The sequence below is a fragment of the Acanthopagrus latus genome, chromosome 15 (genome assembly GCF_904848185.1).
Source record: "Acanthopagrus latus isolate v.2019 chromosome 15, fAcaLat1.1, whole genome shotgun sequence".
NCBI lineage: Eukaryota > Metazoa > Chordata > Actinopteri > Spariformes > Sparidae > Acanthopagrus > Acanthopagrus latus.
Genome location: NC_051053.1, coordinates 15,814,097 through 15,830,165, shown reverse-complemented (window position 1 = coordinate 15,830,165; position 16,069 = coordinate 15,814,097). Strand labels below are relative to the sequence as shown.

Below are 16,069 nucleotides of genomic sequence, written 5' to 3'. Positions count from 1 at the left end.
GACTGGGATGTCTATAGACAAGATGCAGCGGCAGCGCAGACCATGGGAGTGACGCATTGCAGGTACAAACACACCAATCAGAGAGCGCGATTTCTTTCTGCTACGTCTTGTGCCCCATCACGCAGTAGCAGAAAGTATTCATACGCCGTTATATAGACCACCAAATATGCGCAATATAATTGTAATATCGACATTAAAATCTCCACAACAGACATACACGCGCAAGACAGATCTCTCTCGATTTTCACGCGTGGTTAACTATTCACACAAAGGCGTTTTAGATTATTTCAGTAACTGAGGAAAAGGGAAGTTGGCGGATTGATATTAAAAAGAGGAGGAGTTTAGGATAGCCGTTAAAGGCGAGTCCAGTTGCCTCTTTCTCAGTGTGTTCATAGAGATTGTCAGTCTGCCGAGGCTTCGTGTTGGCATTTGTTTGTTACGGATTTTCTCTTGAACCGGTCGCTACATCTTCATCCAAATGGTAAGGAAACTAGGTTTTTTTTAACAACGCTCTCTCTCGGAATCGGTTGGCAGTAGCTCAGCGGTTGCCATTTCTTTAAAAATGTGCGAAATTAATATCGATAAAACGTAACGTCACCCGTGTGGCTAAGCTGCAGCCACCGTTTACGGCGTGCTCTTACAGCCGCAGTGCTCACCGAGTAAATGACAGCTTGCTAGTTGCTAGGTAATGCTAGTTAGACAGAGGTAGCGTAAGCTAAACCTGCGATAGTCTGAATAAATGCAGTATCACTCGTCTGACTAGCTTCGCAACGTTAGTTACCCTTACACCCGAGAAAGTTTACCGTCGCCAGTTTCCTGGATAATGTTGCTCTTATGCAAGCCCAGCTGCATTCAGCTAGCTAATGTCGGGGTTCGCTAAACTGTGATGATGGACGAAAGTATTTTAACCGGTAGTGATGGGCGCCGATTGAGAAGTAACGTTCACGATTAAGGTAAAAGTAACGACTGCTGTATCAGACAGCAATTCTGTGCCACACTAGAATTTGACTAATGTTTGTAATGTTAAGTGTGAGCCGGCACTTAACGGTAGCTAGCTAACTTTAGCGCCCTCCTAGCTAACATTTACCGCCAAATTGTAAGTCATTCATTGTCTGTGGCAAAGTTGGCGTCATCGAAAATTCAAATGGAGGCAGAGCTGACGTTTAATAGGCATGCTCTCGTTATTGTTATTTCCGTATGGTGCTTTCTCCCAAGTTCAGTAAAAAAGGTTGTCTCAGCAGCATGAAAGCGTCCGTTTTGTATAATAGGACAGCGACTGTTACCGTTGTTAACGTTAACCGTCACAGTATTTGGCAGCTGCACGGAAATGTTTGCAGCAATTTATATAAATGGGCGGCCCTCCCTTGAGTTCCCCCATTTCAGTATTCAGGTGTTGATCCAAGATAGAAATGCTAATTTCAGACTGTTGTGGTCTTTGGCATGCTAGTAATTGCTTCATCTTTTATTTTTCAGGCTGATCAACTTACAGAAGAGCAGATTGCCGGTAAGACATCGCTGCATTGGTCTACTTCTTTTCTCCTATTCTGCAAAGTGACCTGCCTTATGGATCCTGCCATGGCTTGCAGTGGATTTATACTTTTACCTTTTAAGGCATTCTTCAGGGCAGCCTACAGGTCATAAAATGGGAATGAATGAAACTGCTGTTGCCGACTGGCTCTGGAGTGCAGAAGGACTCCCTCATGGAAAACTTTGCATTTTCATGGTTGCCATGTAATAAATGATGTAATCTGGAAGGGCTGTGTGTTCTGCTGAGGTGTTGGCAATCACCTTTTACATGATGTGTCCTTTGACCTGGGCGTGTTCTAATCAGATGGAATGCTTAAACAACAATTGCAGTACTCACTTGGGCTTAGTATACCTGACTTCTAAGATGAGACTTAGCTGCTAATCTAAATCGTAAAGGAGTGTTTCAAGGTGTTGTTGGCAGTGTGTGCCAAGGGATATTTGCTGTAATGTATGCAGTCCATGTCTAAAATGTCTACTTCCCTGAGAATATCTTCAGGTTCTGTTGACTTAAATCTCAAGGTTTTACAATATGCTGATTGTACCCTTACTGCTTTTTAATGCTTTTCAGTTAATGCAAACAGCAAGATATGACCATGCAGTCGTGCGTTCTGTTGCTCGGGGAAATTAACAGTAATTTGAAGTGCTGTAAGCGTCTGCAGCGAAGTGTGGATTCAATAGCCTGTACTGGAGGAGTTGGATGCCTCAAACATTTCCTGCAGTGGATGCAGACAGCAGGCCTTTCCTCATAACTAAAAGGGTGTTGCCCCGTGTGTCTGACCTGGCAAATGGCAGGGCAGGTTGTAGTTTTTATGACTCTGACAAGCTGCTCTATGCCACTTCATATTGCCCATTGGCCTCATCACACTTGATGAGTGTGTCATCGTTCCACATCCCTCACAGCTCCACCGAACCACGCAGCCTGTCATTTGCTGTTTGATGTAGGCTGACTGCCCTGCTGCTTGGTCTCGTGGTAGTTGTCCTTGTTTAGCCAAAAACGACTGCAGTGGGAACTCAAAACAGAAGGGCTCACCAGTGTGCTGAAGCTAGTTTATAACTGAAACATGAGTGATGTAATGCCCTTTTAAGTCTTGAGCTAATTCAGGGTTTCGGTCAATGTGATTGGCAGACTAAAGGATAAGATGAGTTTGCAATGCAAGGTGGTCTGGAAGCATTTACATGGACTTGGATGTTTCTTATTTAGCCCTCTGGTGTTGTTAAAATCAGCTGTGAATATGTAGTTATATGCGTGACATCTCTTGCTTTACTAAAGACGCTCGCCCACTTCTCTTTCCCCACAACCAGAATTCAAGGAGGCATTTTCGCTCTTTGACAAGGATGGAGATGGCACCATCACCACCAAAGAGCTGGGCACAGTCATGCGCTCTCTGGGCCAGAACCCCACAGAGGCGGAGCTGCAGGACATGATCAATGAAGTGGATGCCGATGGTGAGAACTCAATCTGGCTTTTAAACTTGTTAACAACACACTTTCTGTTAATGTGCTGGTTTGAAATCCTTAATCCATGTCTGTTTTGTCTTCAGGAAATGGAACGATAGACTTCCCAGAGTTCCTGACCATGATGGCCAGGAAGATGAAGGACACAGACAGTGAGGAGGAGATCAGAGAAGCATTCCGTGTCTTTGACAAGGTACATGCGGTCTGTACTCCCACAAGCACACACATGCATGTCCAGCAATCAGTTTACTGACAGAAATTTTTTTTCAGGATGGCAATGGATACATCAGTGCTGCTGAGCTGCGCCATGTGATGACAAACCTTGGGGAGAAGCTGACTGATGAGGAGGTGGACGAAATGATCAGAGAAGCAGACATTGATGGAGATGGACAGGTCAACTATGAAGGTTGGTAGACATTATATTTTACTTAAAAAAAAACAAAAACAAAACAAACATTTTGTTGCTTGGGTCATTCATCCTATACTGAGTCACTGAATTTTTTTTTATCCCCCCCCCCCCTCTTCACTGCAGAGTTCGTACAAATGATGACGGCGAAGTGAAGGCCTTGTACAGATTTCGTATATAAATAATTTGCCTTTTTTTCTTTGTGTAATTTATCTGTAAAATCTTAATAGCCCCCCTTCGTCCCTGCCCCTTCTGCTGTCCAAAGGAACTGCATGTAAACTGCATAGGCTCTTGTCCCCATGTCCCTTTCTTTTGCTGTCATGGTGTTTTGGAGTGACGGAATGGTCATACAACCAGATGCCTGTGGAGGCCCTTGGGAGCCGAAGAACTTCGAGTCTTCCCGTTTTGTGTGCTCGGGGCCCCTCTGCGCATGGCGACATTGGAAACCTGTCAGCTGGTTGTCACTTGGCAACACTGTTGGCATGGAAACAATGTAGAGGAGTTTAAACTCTGCATGGACTACGGACAAAGTATATATGGAAATCTCTCAGCATTGCACTACTGCAAAAAAATGACACGGGTGTATCTCCTAGGTACTCGTACAAACTCTTTTTGTATCTGCTGTTCTATATACCAGAAAACGACTAATCTTACCATGCTTTTTAATGTTTTACTCACTACTTTTACTTTTCTTTCTTTTTCTTTTTCTTTTTTTTTTTTTTAAATGACCTCTGGTCATGCCTCAAATAATCCATTCCAAGTTGTATATTTTTGTTTTCCAATAAAATGTACAATCTACCCGGATTTGAAAATTGTCTTGTTTTCTCAGTCATAATGGATTTAATGGATCCTTGAGTTTGTATACCCTGTAATAATTCCCATTTTGTATTGAGGACAGGATGCTCCGTTTTTGATAGGATATTTTTTTTCTTTTTTTTTTTTTTTTTTTTTCCTGTTAGAATACATATGAAATGTTTTACCATTTTAAATTTAAAGTGTCCCCTGTTAATTCCCCAAAGCACTGAGGAGCATCAGCCAATGCCTCTTAATGTTCAGATAAGCTCAGATCAAATCTGTATTGTCATTAAAATAAAAGCGCCGAGAGGGATCAAAGGCTTCTATTTTGAAGTGCACACAATGGTACTCAACATTGGATTAGCCTTGTACTGTCCATCTCCCCTACTGACTACATAGGCCATGTGTTGTCTGCTACTGTTGGCACAGCACCATGTAGAAGCTGCCTCATGTCTTATTTGGCATTTGCCCCCAGTGATGAGGTGCAGGTGATTGAGCGTACATCAGAAACCATGGTGTAAATAGAGGTGTACCTGTTTGTTTAGTTTTTTTTTTTTTTTTGTTAACTTCTGATTGAGTTTGTTACAGTAGCTTGCAGAGATACTAAGTTTGTTATTTTGATGAATGACAAAATAAAGCTCTATTGTGGACCTCTGCTCTGCCTCCTGTGTGAATTTTATGCTGTTTGCTTTTAGTTTGCCATTGATCTTTTTACAGTGGTTTAACCAGCACTTATTAAAGTAGAAGAGATTTTGTTCAATAAAGGTATGTGAGGATTTGGAAGTTCCTTGGGGAACAGTGAGGGCTGCAGTTGTTTGTAGCTTGGCCAGTCATGCATGTTATCCAGCGGTCCCTGTGGACAAACATTTAGAGCATTACAAAATGCGCTGAAGTGACAACTCACACACCAAGACAGACTTATCTAGAGAAGTAATTAACTTATAGTACCCTGATTTGATTTTCCTTAATCGTGTGTGTGTGTAGCTATAAATGAACAGACGATCCCTTTCTGAATCTGCACAGGAACAAATTCAGTTCCAAGGCATTGAACTGAAAGGAACACCACGACCCACATTGACTTCAGCTGTGAATTGATGACACACGTGACTTTCATCCTGTCAAAACCAATTATCACAAGACTTAAAAAAACTTGCAGTTGAAGTGTCATCACAGTCTACTTATAAAAAAGCTGTTAATTACACAACATGTAACACTAGTCTCAGCCCTCCTCTACGTCCACGCATTGTCCAAAAAACAAAGACTGTATCATCAGGTACCATGATGAAAAGTACAGGACGACCTATGACAGCATCTCCTGTGTGCTTTCTGTGTCTCTGTGTGTCTCATGTACTTTCAGGTCACACGAGACTTCCTTCAAGAGCAGTGTAAACATGAATTCTTGGCTCCTTTGAACCATGTGTTTCACGTAGCCTAGCAACGGGCCGAATGTTGTGCTTTTGCTCCCAGAGCGAGGTTTTCACTTCAGGTGATGGGTGTTTAGTTCTGCCCTACTGAGGGAGGGAGTGTGCCTGACATCACACTTGGGCCTGGTAATGCTACAAGGGGTAAAATATTTCAAGCTTCATGCATCCAGAAGACAGTTAGTGAGGAAAGGATTTGTCAGGGTGAACTGTCTGTTTTCAGGGAACCCATCCTACTATACACAACTACTGTACACTAATGTCTACATCACAGCTTCACTCAGAAGAGGCTAAAATACAGTCACAACTATGTTTCGTGCTCTCTTATTTATCTATTTCATGTTTATTATTCAGAAGTGTAGTATTTAAAAGACTCCAGTGATGAAGTGTAACAAAATACTTTCACTCAAGCACTGGACCTAAATGCATTTTTAAGGTACTTGAGTATTTCCATTTCCTTCTGCTTTGTACTTCCAGTCTACAGAGAGAGGCAAATGTATGTATATTTTAACTCCACCACATTTATTTGATAACTTTAGTCACTAGTTACTTTTCAGATTACATGCTGCATCAAACCAGAAGTCAGTGGTTGTGCCTTTAATCAGTCTGCTAATAGTATACAGCACATATGTTTAATTTACTTTTGGTTAAAAATATTAATTAATTGCCAAAGAATTACTGTTGAAACTTAAGACAAATTTAAGACTTTTACCGGATCACTATTCATATAGGTGACTCATTTCTACCAAGGTAATATTTTAACATGATATATCTTCACGTTTACTCAAGTATGAGTGTTTTCTCTCTTTTTTTGTTTTTTGTTTTACAACACTGGACAAGAATCTTAAATAGAATTAAAATTGTATTTCATGTTCTATTATTTTACTAACATCAAAGGAGAGGATAAGTTGCATAATAGAAGTAATCCTCATTTGACTGGACCCCAGGTGGTATTCAGACTTTATTTTGGAAACCAGGGCTTAAACACAGCCTTGCCCCTTCCAGACTTTCAGAGGACTGACACATGAATTCCTGTTTTGTCTGTAGTTTGCACTGTAATGGCATTTTTTGTGTCTGTGTATTCTGATCAGTCTCACAGTACCCCTCCAAATATCACATGATGGTGGATATGATATAAGCGACTGACTGCAGTACACACAGTAAGTACCTTGGGTCCTGGCTCGCCATTGTGTCTTAGTCTCAGTCAAACTGGTCGGGGAGTCTAAATTTAGCTCTCCACCAGGCCAGCTTGTTGAAAAATTGATCGATAGTGGAGTTGCTGCTATAGTAACAGTCGCCGTTTTAATGGTGGTCAGGTGTCACCGGATCCCCAGTCAAGCAGACAGTGCACGACAATGAGTACAGTGCAGTATACTGCAGCATGGAAAAACAAAGTCGTCTCTGCAACCGGCAACATGTCCAGGGGTGGTAATAGAACAGATAAGGTAAGGCTCTTTACAGCCCTCATAACTCAGTGTGGTTAATGAGGACACACCGATCTGGTAAAGCACGGGATGATACATGTGGAGATGCATCAACACATTGCTGGCATAGCAAAGTCATCACAGCAAAAAATAATCTAGTGCGTCTTGGCTCCCATCCTGTTCTTATCTTCAGGGTGATGACAAGGTGGACCTGTGTGGCCGGGGGAGCTGGTGGCTGGGGACACTGAAAGTAGGTGTCATGCTGCAGTGTGCTTTCAAAGAGTGCTGTCTGAAGAGCAGAGGTTGTAACATCAGCTTAGACGCTCGCCACTGGGTTGTCGATTAAATGTGGCCCACAGTCTTATGTGTAGATAAAGTAGATTTTTTTCAGTTAATGGCTTTTATTACAAAGCACCATCCAATTGTCTGCATCCATAGTGTGCTGTCTGCTACACTTACACCACAGTGAGTCCAGTCCCTAAGTGCCTCACAGTGCACTCATGGTAATAATGCATCAGACTAATTAATTATCAGTTTATCTTAATGTGATCCCAGCTCTCAGGCTCAATTGATAATTAGCTGCCATTTTCTTTCTATAAAGGTATCCCATCCCGAACAATAGAGGCGGCTTTACATTAACCATTGCAAATGAGCAGCACACGTAACTTTTAACTGTGGTATTCTTTACTGTCCAGCCCAGTAAAGTGCTTATCTTCTTCCAGGACACGCCCGTCCCTGGTCTCTATCATGTGCGTGACTTCATCGAAGAGGCTGAACTGAACCCAGTGAGGAAGACCTATGGGTTCAAAGGCGTGGGCAGAAAACCCAACACTCTGGGCGTACGTAAGGGGGATCTGCTTCTACCCGGGGCTTACAACTACACTGACTCCATCCAGGAAGTCCTGATGCACCCGGCGTCATACTCTTTCAAAAACTGTCCACGGCCCGACATCGTCACCCTGGGTATCAGGGACAAGGTGGGATTTGGACATCACTTTTACTGATCCTGTGAGCATATCCAATTGATCCACACATCTTATCATCCCTTTCTGAGGGTTAGTCAATAAGTAGTTCTACCTGTGCTTCCTTCCTTGTTCCTGTTGCACCTGAACGAGGAAAAACATTTGCGTGATACATGCCAGTGATTTTGTGCGATGTCATTGAGACACGGTAGTAGTATCATACCAAGAAATGTAACTATGAGCCTACAGCTGAAGAAGAGGACTTAGGACTAAGCAAGCAGGAATGGATGAAAACACTGCTGGTTTTCAAATAGGTTTTCAAAAAGATTAAACTTTACAATTTTTTCTAGAAGGAAGAATTCAACAAATATGTTCTCAAAGATTTCCTCGCTAAGTATATATTTTTTTTTAAATGACAAAAATGGAGCTGAAGCTGAGGTCATTAACTTAGCTTAGGATAAAGACCAGAAATAGCTTCTCTCTCTCTCTAGAAGAAAATATACCTACAAGAAACTCCAAAGCTGACTCACTCACACAATGTATCTTGATCTTGTTGTTTTTATATAATTGTGCATAAGTAGGCAGCCTCTTGGATTCTCGTTGGAATGCGGCGTTTTCATGTCTCAAACCAACCCGACTCTGAGGTATCCATGAACTACTTGTCATCACCGTGATGTGCATAGAGACGCTTTGCAAAAGTACTGGGTGTTTCATGCTGAGGCTTTTTTTCTTGGCGACAAAAGTTTGTCCATCTGCCCAGGACTTCTGTGCAGAGTCTCTTTGGCTACGAGCAACACGGTACCAAAACTGGCAACCCAACTGTGACGACAAGATTTAGGAAAGCTGCCCAGCTGTTATTCGCCAAGAAATAGTTACACCACTGAAGTCCTCCATAAACCACTAATCTCCATTTTGACATGGGTGAGGCCAGGGGTTGTTAAAGTCAGGCACTGTGCTGTTTCCACCTGCCTTGAGTCTACATGCGCAGACACCTCTATGGTCAATATCTTTAAAACTTTAAGACATTTACTTCCTTTGTATGATGATGCTGTTACTTTCCCCAAAATTGGAGTCTGCGATGTGGTAACCAGTCAATAATATTATATTATTAGTTTGATATTAGGCATGAACTATCATTAACTCATAGCTCTTTCCACCAACTAGCTTCAGGTGTGTATTTCTTAAGAAGTATTCATAAATGCCTCTGTTTTGATCGATACCTCATCACAGTACTTTGCTTAAAAATGCCTGCAGAGGACTCGCTGAAGAAGAAAACAGACGCTGTGTTAGAAACAGAAGCCAGCTGTTGGCGATGTTAGACAAAAAAGCAGCCTCATGGTGATACTGTCATATATGTTTAAACACTTTTTAAGAAAATCTTTATTTCCCTTGCCAGCACATAAACACATCACCGTGCGACTACAATGTGACGCCAAAACCCGTGGAGAAGATCCCCTGCAAGTAAGCACCCGACCAAGAGCCTCTCTTTAGCGCTCAGATCACAGTTGAGCAGACAACCCGTGAATCATCCCTTGATTGCTGAATCCTTCCTCCTCACATAACTTCTCCTTCCCTCTCTCATCTCCTCGCAGCACAAAGATGGAGGAGCCATCGCCAGGCTGCTCTCTCATTTTCTTTGCCTGTGATCGTGCATGTCCTTATCCCTTTCTTCCCTTACTGTTCTCCTCCCTTTTCTTTTTTTTTTAAATCTTTTGACAGCCAACCCCCCCCCCCCCTCTTCCAGGCATGTGATGTTTCGGTCGACCGTGCAGCGGATCACCTTTCCACCTGTGAGTATCCAGTCACCAAGACTAGTTATTAGGACCATTCAGTCTTTCCATTGCCCACAAAAAGGCTTCATTACAATACACTTTCAATAGGTTTTGGTTTCAAGCTATGACCTAATGTGTATTTGGCATGTGCTGTACAGGAGCTAGTTATGACAACCACAAGGGTCAAAAGAAAACCGATCCCACTGGGTGTCTGATTGTATCATTTGCCCCATTTGCAGGCCCGTTATGGGGCTGTACTAGCTGACCAGTCAGCTTTGGTTCATATTGCAGCCTTAGCTGTGTGTCCATGCTGGTAGCTGATGGATATTTGAGCCGTGCTGGCAGCTGCTGAGTGTTGACAGAGAAGGAAAGGCGCTAAGAAATCCCGAGGGTGTTATTACTGCAGAGTTGGGAGCAGTTTTCTGGCGTTAGTGGTGTCACAGCGACTCTAAGACAAGTTTATTGTCAGAGGTTAAGCACGTATACAAATCCCCCAGTGAAGTCAACTGAAAGCGCGGATCATTGAGACGCCTGACCCAACAGAAGCGGACAGACATTAGGGGATCATGATTAAAGCGTCTTAATGGTTTACACTGGAGAAATCCCGGTCCATCCTGAGACAGGAAACAATAACTTCGGATATCCCTGAGCCTCGCCTCCGAGCCCTGAATATAATGAAAAAGATTTCCACACATCCAAAGAAAAACCTCCAGAGCGCTGAGGATGTTTGGGAACACAACAAAAAAGATAGATTCTCTTTTTTTCTGATTTGACTTAATTTCCCCATCCTGGGGCAACTGTGTGTCCTAGATTTACATGTTGTGCTTTTTCGCAATATCGACTGCACGCGCTGCTCGGAAGGAACAAATCCTCCCTTGATATTCAAACCTGTTTGAATTAAAGTCGTAATCCCAGATATTTTCATAGGAATATATGTCTTCCTCTCTGTTTCTATGGCACAGAAGTGATTCAGCCTTCCACTGCTGCATGAAAACTTGCCGACTTGCCACTTAGTGCCACCTGTAGATCAATGTTTACATTTTGCAGAAATGTTCATGCTACCCAGAGGACGAACCCAAATTGGTTCCCTGTCTTTTCATCATCATCATCATCATCCATCAGTAGGTCAACATAGTCACTTAAGAGAAATATCTAATCATCTACTCGATGGACTGGCAAAACATTTTGCAGAGATGTTCATGGTACCCAGAGGATGAACCCCAAAGGTTTCGTTGTTCACTTGACTTTTAAACTACCAGCACCATGAGGTTGTCGTTTTTGTGTTTTTCAGTAAAATATCTGCACAATTATTGGATCAACTGCCATTGAATACATTAGAGATATTCATGGTCCCACACAGGATGAATTGTTGTACCTTGAATGATCCCTCGACTGGGATTAAATGGTTTTAGCTCAAAAATAAATATGTCTAATACTAATTTAGTACTAATGAGCAAATGTTAGCATGCTAAAAAGCTGGCAATCACTGGGAAGGAAAACAAACAAACACGTTTTCCAATACATTTAAAGGTCTTTCACCAAACAGAAACAGGTCAAAGTTTTGAAGTTTCACAGACATCCACAGCATGTGCCAGTTACCTTGCCACACAGGAGAACGTTTCGAGCGTACTGTGCCACACTGGGAAAGTAGGCCAGGTGCTTTGGCTCGAACACACTCACACACACACGTGTGAGCGAGTTACACTACTGTCCATCGGCTCCTGTGAAATACACCTGCATTAGCACCTCTGGGAGCATCAGGCAGGCGTGCGGGGCCCAGCAGGCTACTTGCTGAGGATCAAGTTAACTGGCAACTGAGATCAAATGGCATGTAATGGTAGCAGCCACCCCGCCGAGGAGCAGAGGAGAGGAAAAGACACCTTCCTGTCTCCTTCTGTCAGAATCAGAGAGCAGCTGAAAATGAAAGGCTGGTCCTGTGTTCAGGGACAGGGAGGCAGTTTTATGTCTGAGGGAGGAGGGTGCTGGTGGGGGGGTGATGCTATTTCTGCATGGCACGCCGCTGGTGATGACCAGTATGTGTGTTAGTGGGTAAGAGGAAAGGAGAAGTGAAAGGCAAGGGGGGAGAGAGAGAGAGAGAGAGAGAGAGAGAGAGAGAGAGAGAGAGAGAGAGAGGGCACACTGACTTTTTACAGAGATTAACCCTAAATAGAGATCACAGGTGAACCAACTACAACACATCCAGAAGCCAGCATGGATCATAAAGAAAAGAGTCAAATGATGTCATAGGTCTTAAACATATGAGTATGGGACCCTAAAATACATCTGGTGTATATGGTTGGTGCATGCTTCAGATGACTTGAACACAGCATTGTATAACAAAAGGCTTCCATTATGTTATGGGTCCCGAGGGAGAAACAATTCCTCTCACACATGGCTGTAAAATATTTGAGATCGTGATAGTAGGTCATGCCTACACCATCACCTATGCAATTTGACTGAACACATATTGTTTAGTACTCTGTCAGCTGTTTTGTTTTTTTTTCGATGCTTAACAACAACGTTTGAACTCAGGTGACACCGTTCTCCTCTGAAAGTCTAGGCTTGAATGTGTTTTTTTTATGGGTTTTTGCTTAAATGTCTCAAGTAAGGTGTTTGGGTTACACTTTTTAAGATGTTCATGTTTTGTTCTAGCACCTAAAATGCCTCAGTTGGTTTGAATTATAAAGCTTTTATGTATCTTAAAAGAGGATGTCACGGACAAGTGGCTAAAGGAGGCTACAGAAGTTGTCCCTTTAAACATCATTATGGTGAACACAGGGACTCATGTACTCACTAGTCCATCTCTATAGGCTGACTTTAGTGGCAAACATGTTCAAGTAGTTTCAAGTATAGCACAGTAAAAAGTTTAATGTCTGTGACATGAAGTAATGTGACCACAGTGTCACTTGTTCGTAGCCTGACGTTAGCTTTTGACCTCTGGTGATTTCATTTACGCCTCAAAAATCATTGGTCATGTTTGTCTGTGGAGATTTTCTTACTGAACAAAATGTGTCAGTTTCATGAACTTGTGTTTTCCACAGAGTTTATTACTGGCAATAATCCGATATTCAATTTGAATTGGCATTGGCTTTTTGTCGAGGGAACCAGGGCGATGCTAACTTCCAGGTTGGCTGAGAAAAAAGGCCTCATCCCAATAGCACTCGATAACAAGCCATCGTTAGCCAAACAAAATCAAGACATCTTATACATTCTACATTTATCTGTAACTCTTCCTGGCTACCCAAACAAGCTAGAGCTACATGCTACAAGCTAATGTTGAAAAAACAAATGGAGGGAAAAAACAAGATACAAAAATACAGAACATAACATTTCATCTACTAGTTTCTTACCTGATCAAAGTAAATAGACTACAAAGGTGGTCAGGCTAACGATGACATGCTAGCCTTGGCTTCCGTGTATTAAGGGTGAAGTATATCACATTCAGCCAGAATGACAGGACTGGCTTTAACCTGCTGCATTACCAAACCAAATCCAATACAAGGAAGCTAATGCTGAAAAAGAAACAAAACCTCAAACAAGTTAATCGCGTTCACCTGACAATGGTACAACAAGGAAAACAGGTTACCTGAGCAAAGGGAAGAAAGTATGTTTTACTACACACTAAAGAGTCCATGCTTGGTTTGTTCTTCAACATATTGAGGTTGAGGTGCTGCATGCTTAGCAAAAGTTTAATCAATGTGGTTTTAAGCAGCTGGGTGAGCAAACTTATGACCAATAAACAAACTATGTTCTACGAACTAATGCTAATTGACTTTTTAAAAAAGATAATATTGGTAGAAAGTCAATAGAGGGGGAAAAACAAGCTATGTGAGTTCAGATGACAAAATACCAAGAAAAAATTTCATCCGTTGGTAATAAACCCTGAGTGCTCATGTGCTATTGATTATGTGCAAGCTGTGGTCTACAGCTTGATCACAAACCACCTGATCAATCCATCAGATCTATGAAAGCTTTTATCTCTGACCACCTCAGAAGGAGGGACCCGCTCCGTGCCACTATAATCCACGGACCAAACCAGTGAGAGGCATCACTTCCTGCTTCAAATCTACATTGCCGCGGCTCCACTGTGAGCACTCAGTGAGTCCATTTCCTCCCATCGAACTACATTTCCTCTTCTGGTGCACACGGGCCATCTGGGAACATACCCAATGCTATATTATAACCACTAGTGGTATACATTTTTACAGCTGTATATCCTCTCAGCTGCATTGGAATTCTCGATGAGTGGGTTAAAACACAGTGCAGTAACGTTTTGATTTAATAATGATCTTATCATTGTTTTGACGGAAATCCATGCAAGTCGAAAGAGATAAGTCACGATTTGGATAACTGGAACATACCATTTCATGGAACATTACACCATTGCATAACAGGATGCAGTAAAGAAAACATAAGTCATTAAGAAAAAAAAAAAGAAAAAAACAGCATGTCTGCTCTACTTGAGCTCTGTGTGTGTGTGTGTGTGTGTGTGTGTGTGTGTGTGTGTGTGTGTTGTCTGTGTATTCCACAGAAAACTCCAGGACCCGGCGCCTACGAACCTTGCTGGAAGTTGGGTGACCGCCTCGACACCGAGGCCATAGACCCGCCGTTCAGCCTCTTCTTCCGCAACACAGTCTAGTGTGAAATGTGTTCCCTCGCAATGGCTTGATGCCGCGACCTCATCCTCTTCTCCTCATCCTGTCAGTTTGGAGATCCTCACATGACTCTACCTTATTTAAGAAATGACAGTCAAGTAATGAATGTTCAAGAGAAATAAAGATTCCAGTCTCTTATTACTTGGACCAGTGTTTATCTGCATGTCAGTGAAGCATTTTGCGGTCTGCCAACGACATAATAAGCTACATCGTTGCGCTCAAATTGCTTTAGTGATGCCGGCCAGGGAAGCAGAATGATCTTATCTGCAACAAAGGGTACTTCATTCCACTTAACTACATGTTCCCGGTATTGCTCTCTCCCTCCACCTCTCCTCTCCCCCTGCCCCTCGCTCCTCGTTCCCTCTCTGTCAGCAGTCAGGCTGCTTTGCCTTCCTACAATCTCTGCCCTGCGATGCACTCCGGAGGAGGAATGCTGCTCAGCCACGCGTCACATGCACATAGCTTAGCGTGGCATGCTGCACCCTCAGATAACACATTTCGGTATTAGGGGCCAAGGCAGTGTCGCACAATAAAACAGCTATTCTTATCGCTACCTACTCTGCATACTCTTTCTTTGGACGAGCTCGAACAAACACGGTCAATGATGTCGGGAACACAGAGAACGGCGGCGGTAGGAATCGCCCCCGTGTTCAACATGATGGAGGTGTACATAACGACGCATCAGGAAATAGAAAACAAACACGTTGGGGATATGTTATTAGCATGATCCTGGAATGTGTTTTTAATAATTACTTACTCAGAGAAGGGTTTTGCTGAGCACACATGCTCCACACTCATGGTCAGACACACTCACGCCGAGCGGCAAAATTTTGGGTAACAGTTGTTGAACCAGCGCAGAGTTATATTGAGTTCGCCCAAATTCTGTTATTAGATCCAAGGAAGAAAATCTGCACCGTGTTAATCAAAGCCCACTTTCTTAAGCTTTATTTTAGTCTTGTATCTGTGATAGAGGATGAATAATCACCCATAGCAACAAAAGGAGTTGTCATAAAGCCATTGACAAACAAAATATAGCTGTGTCACAGACAGAAAATCTGTCACGTAATTTATTTTTTTTAACAAAAAGAAAATTCCCTTCCCAATTCATCATCGCTGTAGCAGCTTGCTGTGTCCCAGACTCCTCTGTGGCATGTTTATCATTAACAAACATGGCTCCACTTTCCTTTTCTTCTTTGGTGGATGTGTATTAAAGATGTACTAATCAACAGATCACGCTAGTTTGTGTGATGGAAGAGTTGTGAGTTTTTCCTGTACATGTAAAAAGGATTTATGTACCACCTGCAACTTCAAAGCTTCTGTTACGTCTCACTGCTTTCATCTGGCTTGTCTCAAGCTGTTTTTTTTTGTTTTGTTTTAAAGGAAAAAGCTCTAATTAAACCCACTTCATGCTACCTGCCCTGAACCAAACGGCAGGCAGACAAAAGTAAGTGGCTAGCTCGCAACAACACAGTGAAGGGGCCAGGCATTCACTCACAGCGTATGAGAGCCGCTAACTGCTGCTGTTACTTGTTCCAGTCTAAAATTAGTAAATGAGTTGATTAAGTTGGAAAATTGGTTTATGGACTGATTTATGCTGAAGATGTCCTCTGACAGAAGTGGTGCCAAGTGTCACGCAAAAGCACTTTTCAACA

The 16,069-nt window shown here is 42.5% G+C and overlaps 2 protein-coding genes and 1 long non-coding RNA gene across 4 annotated transcripts; 2 read left to right on the top strand and 1 right to left on the bottom strand.

Moving 5' to 3' along the window:
- Window positions 1-350: 350 nt before the first annotated feature.
- calm2a (calmodulin 2a (phosphorylase kinase, delta)) lies at window positions 351-4,192 on the top strand. 2 transcript variants are annotated; one of them, XM_037124055.1, is made up of 6 exons: window positions 351-481; window positions 1,474-1,504; window positions 2,830-2,973; window positions 3,069-3,175; window positions 3,253-3,388; window positions 3,515-3,543. In XM_037124055.1, exons 1-6 carry the CDS (start codon window positions 479-481, stop codon window positions 3,541-3,543), a joined length of 450 nt encoding a protein of 149 aa, XP_036979950.1. In that variant the 5' UTR covers window positions 351-478. The 2 variants fall into 2 exon arrangements, with proteins under 2 accessions (XP_036979950.1, XP_036979949.1); XM_037124054.1 differs by lacking the exon at window positions 351-481 and having other exon boundaries at window positions 1,441-1,504; window positions 3,515-4,192.
- A 126-nt stretch (window positions 4,193-4,318) lies between these two features.
- LOC119033672 lies at window positions 4,319-5,508 on the bottom strand. The gene is made up of 2 exons (XR_005079346.1): window positions 5,132-5,508; window positions 4,319-5,036 (listed from the first exon to the last, which is right to left on the bottom strand). It is a non-coding gene; the product is annotated as an uncharacterized LOC119033672 (long non-coding RNA).
- A 165-nt stretch (window positions 5,509-5,673) lies between these two features.
- On the top strand, window positions 5,674-14,558 carry stpg4 (sperm-tail PG-rich repeat containing 4). Its single transcript, XM_037124053.1, has 10 exons — window positions 5,674-5,748; window positions 6,082-6,100; window positions 6,696-6,764; window positions 6,921-7,049; window positions 7,222-7,278; window positions 7,751-8,005; window positions 9,387-9,451; window positions 9,735-9,780; window positions 13,756-13,860; window positions 14,294-14,558. The coding sequence occupies exons 4-10, from the start codon at window positions 6,960-6,962 to the stop codon at window positions 14,399-14,401; spliced, it is 726 nt and encodes a 241-aa protein (XP_036979948.1). The 5' UTR covers window positions 5,674-5,748; window positions 6,082-6,100; window positions 6,696-6,764; window positions 6,921-6,959; the 3' UTR covers window positions 14,402-14,558.
- Window positions 14,559-16,069: the final 1,511 nt, after the last annotated feature.

Excerpts from the sequence above, each read along its gene's own strand:
- calm2a (XM_037124054.1), top strand. The coding sequence starts at position 1,441 with ATGCTAGTAATTGCTTCATCTTTTATTTTTCAGGCTGATCAACTTACA. Across the intron at positions 1,505-2,829 it reads TACAGAAGAGCAGATTGCCG|AATTCAAGGAGGCATTTTCG; the intron begins GTAAGACATCGC and ends CCCCACAACCAG. Across the intron at positions 3,176-3,252 it reads CATTCCGTGTCTTTGACAAG|GATGGCAATGGATACATCAG; the intron begins GTACATGCGGTC and ends ATTTTTTTTCAG.
- stpg4 (XM_037124053.1), top strand. The coding sequence starts at position 6,960 with ATGAGTACAGTGCAGTATACTGCAGCATGGAAAAACAAAGTCGTCTCT. Across the intron at positions 7,050-7,221 it reads GTGGTAATAGAACAGATAAG|GGTGATGACAAGGTGGACCT; the intron begins GTAAGGCTCTTT and ends TCTTATCTTCAG. Across the intron at positions 9,452-9,734 it reads GTGGAGAAGATCCCCTGCAA|GCATGTGATGTTTCGGTCGA; the intron begins GTAAGCACCCGA and ends CCCCTCTTCCAG.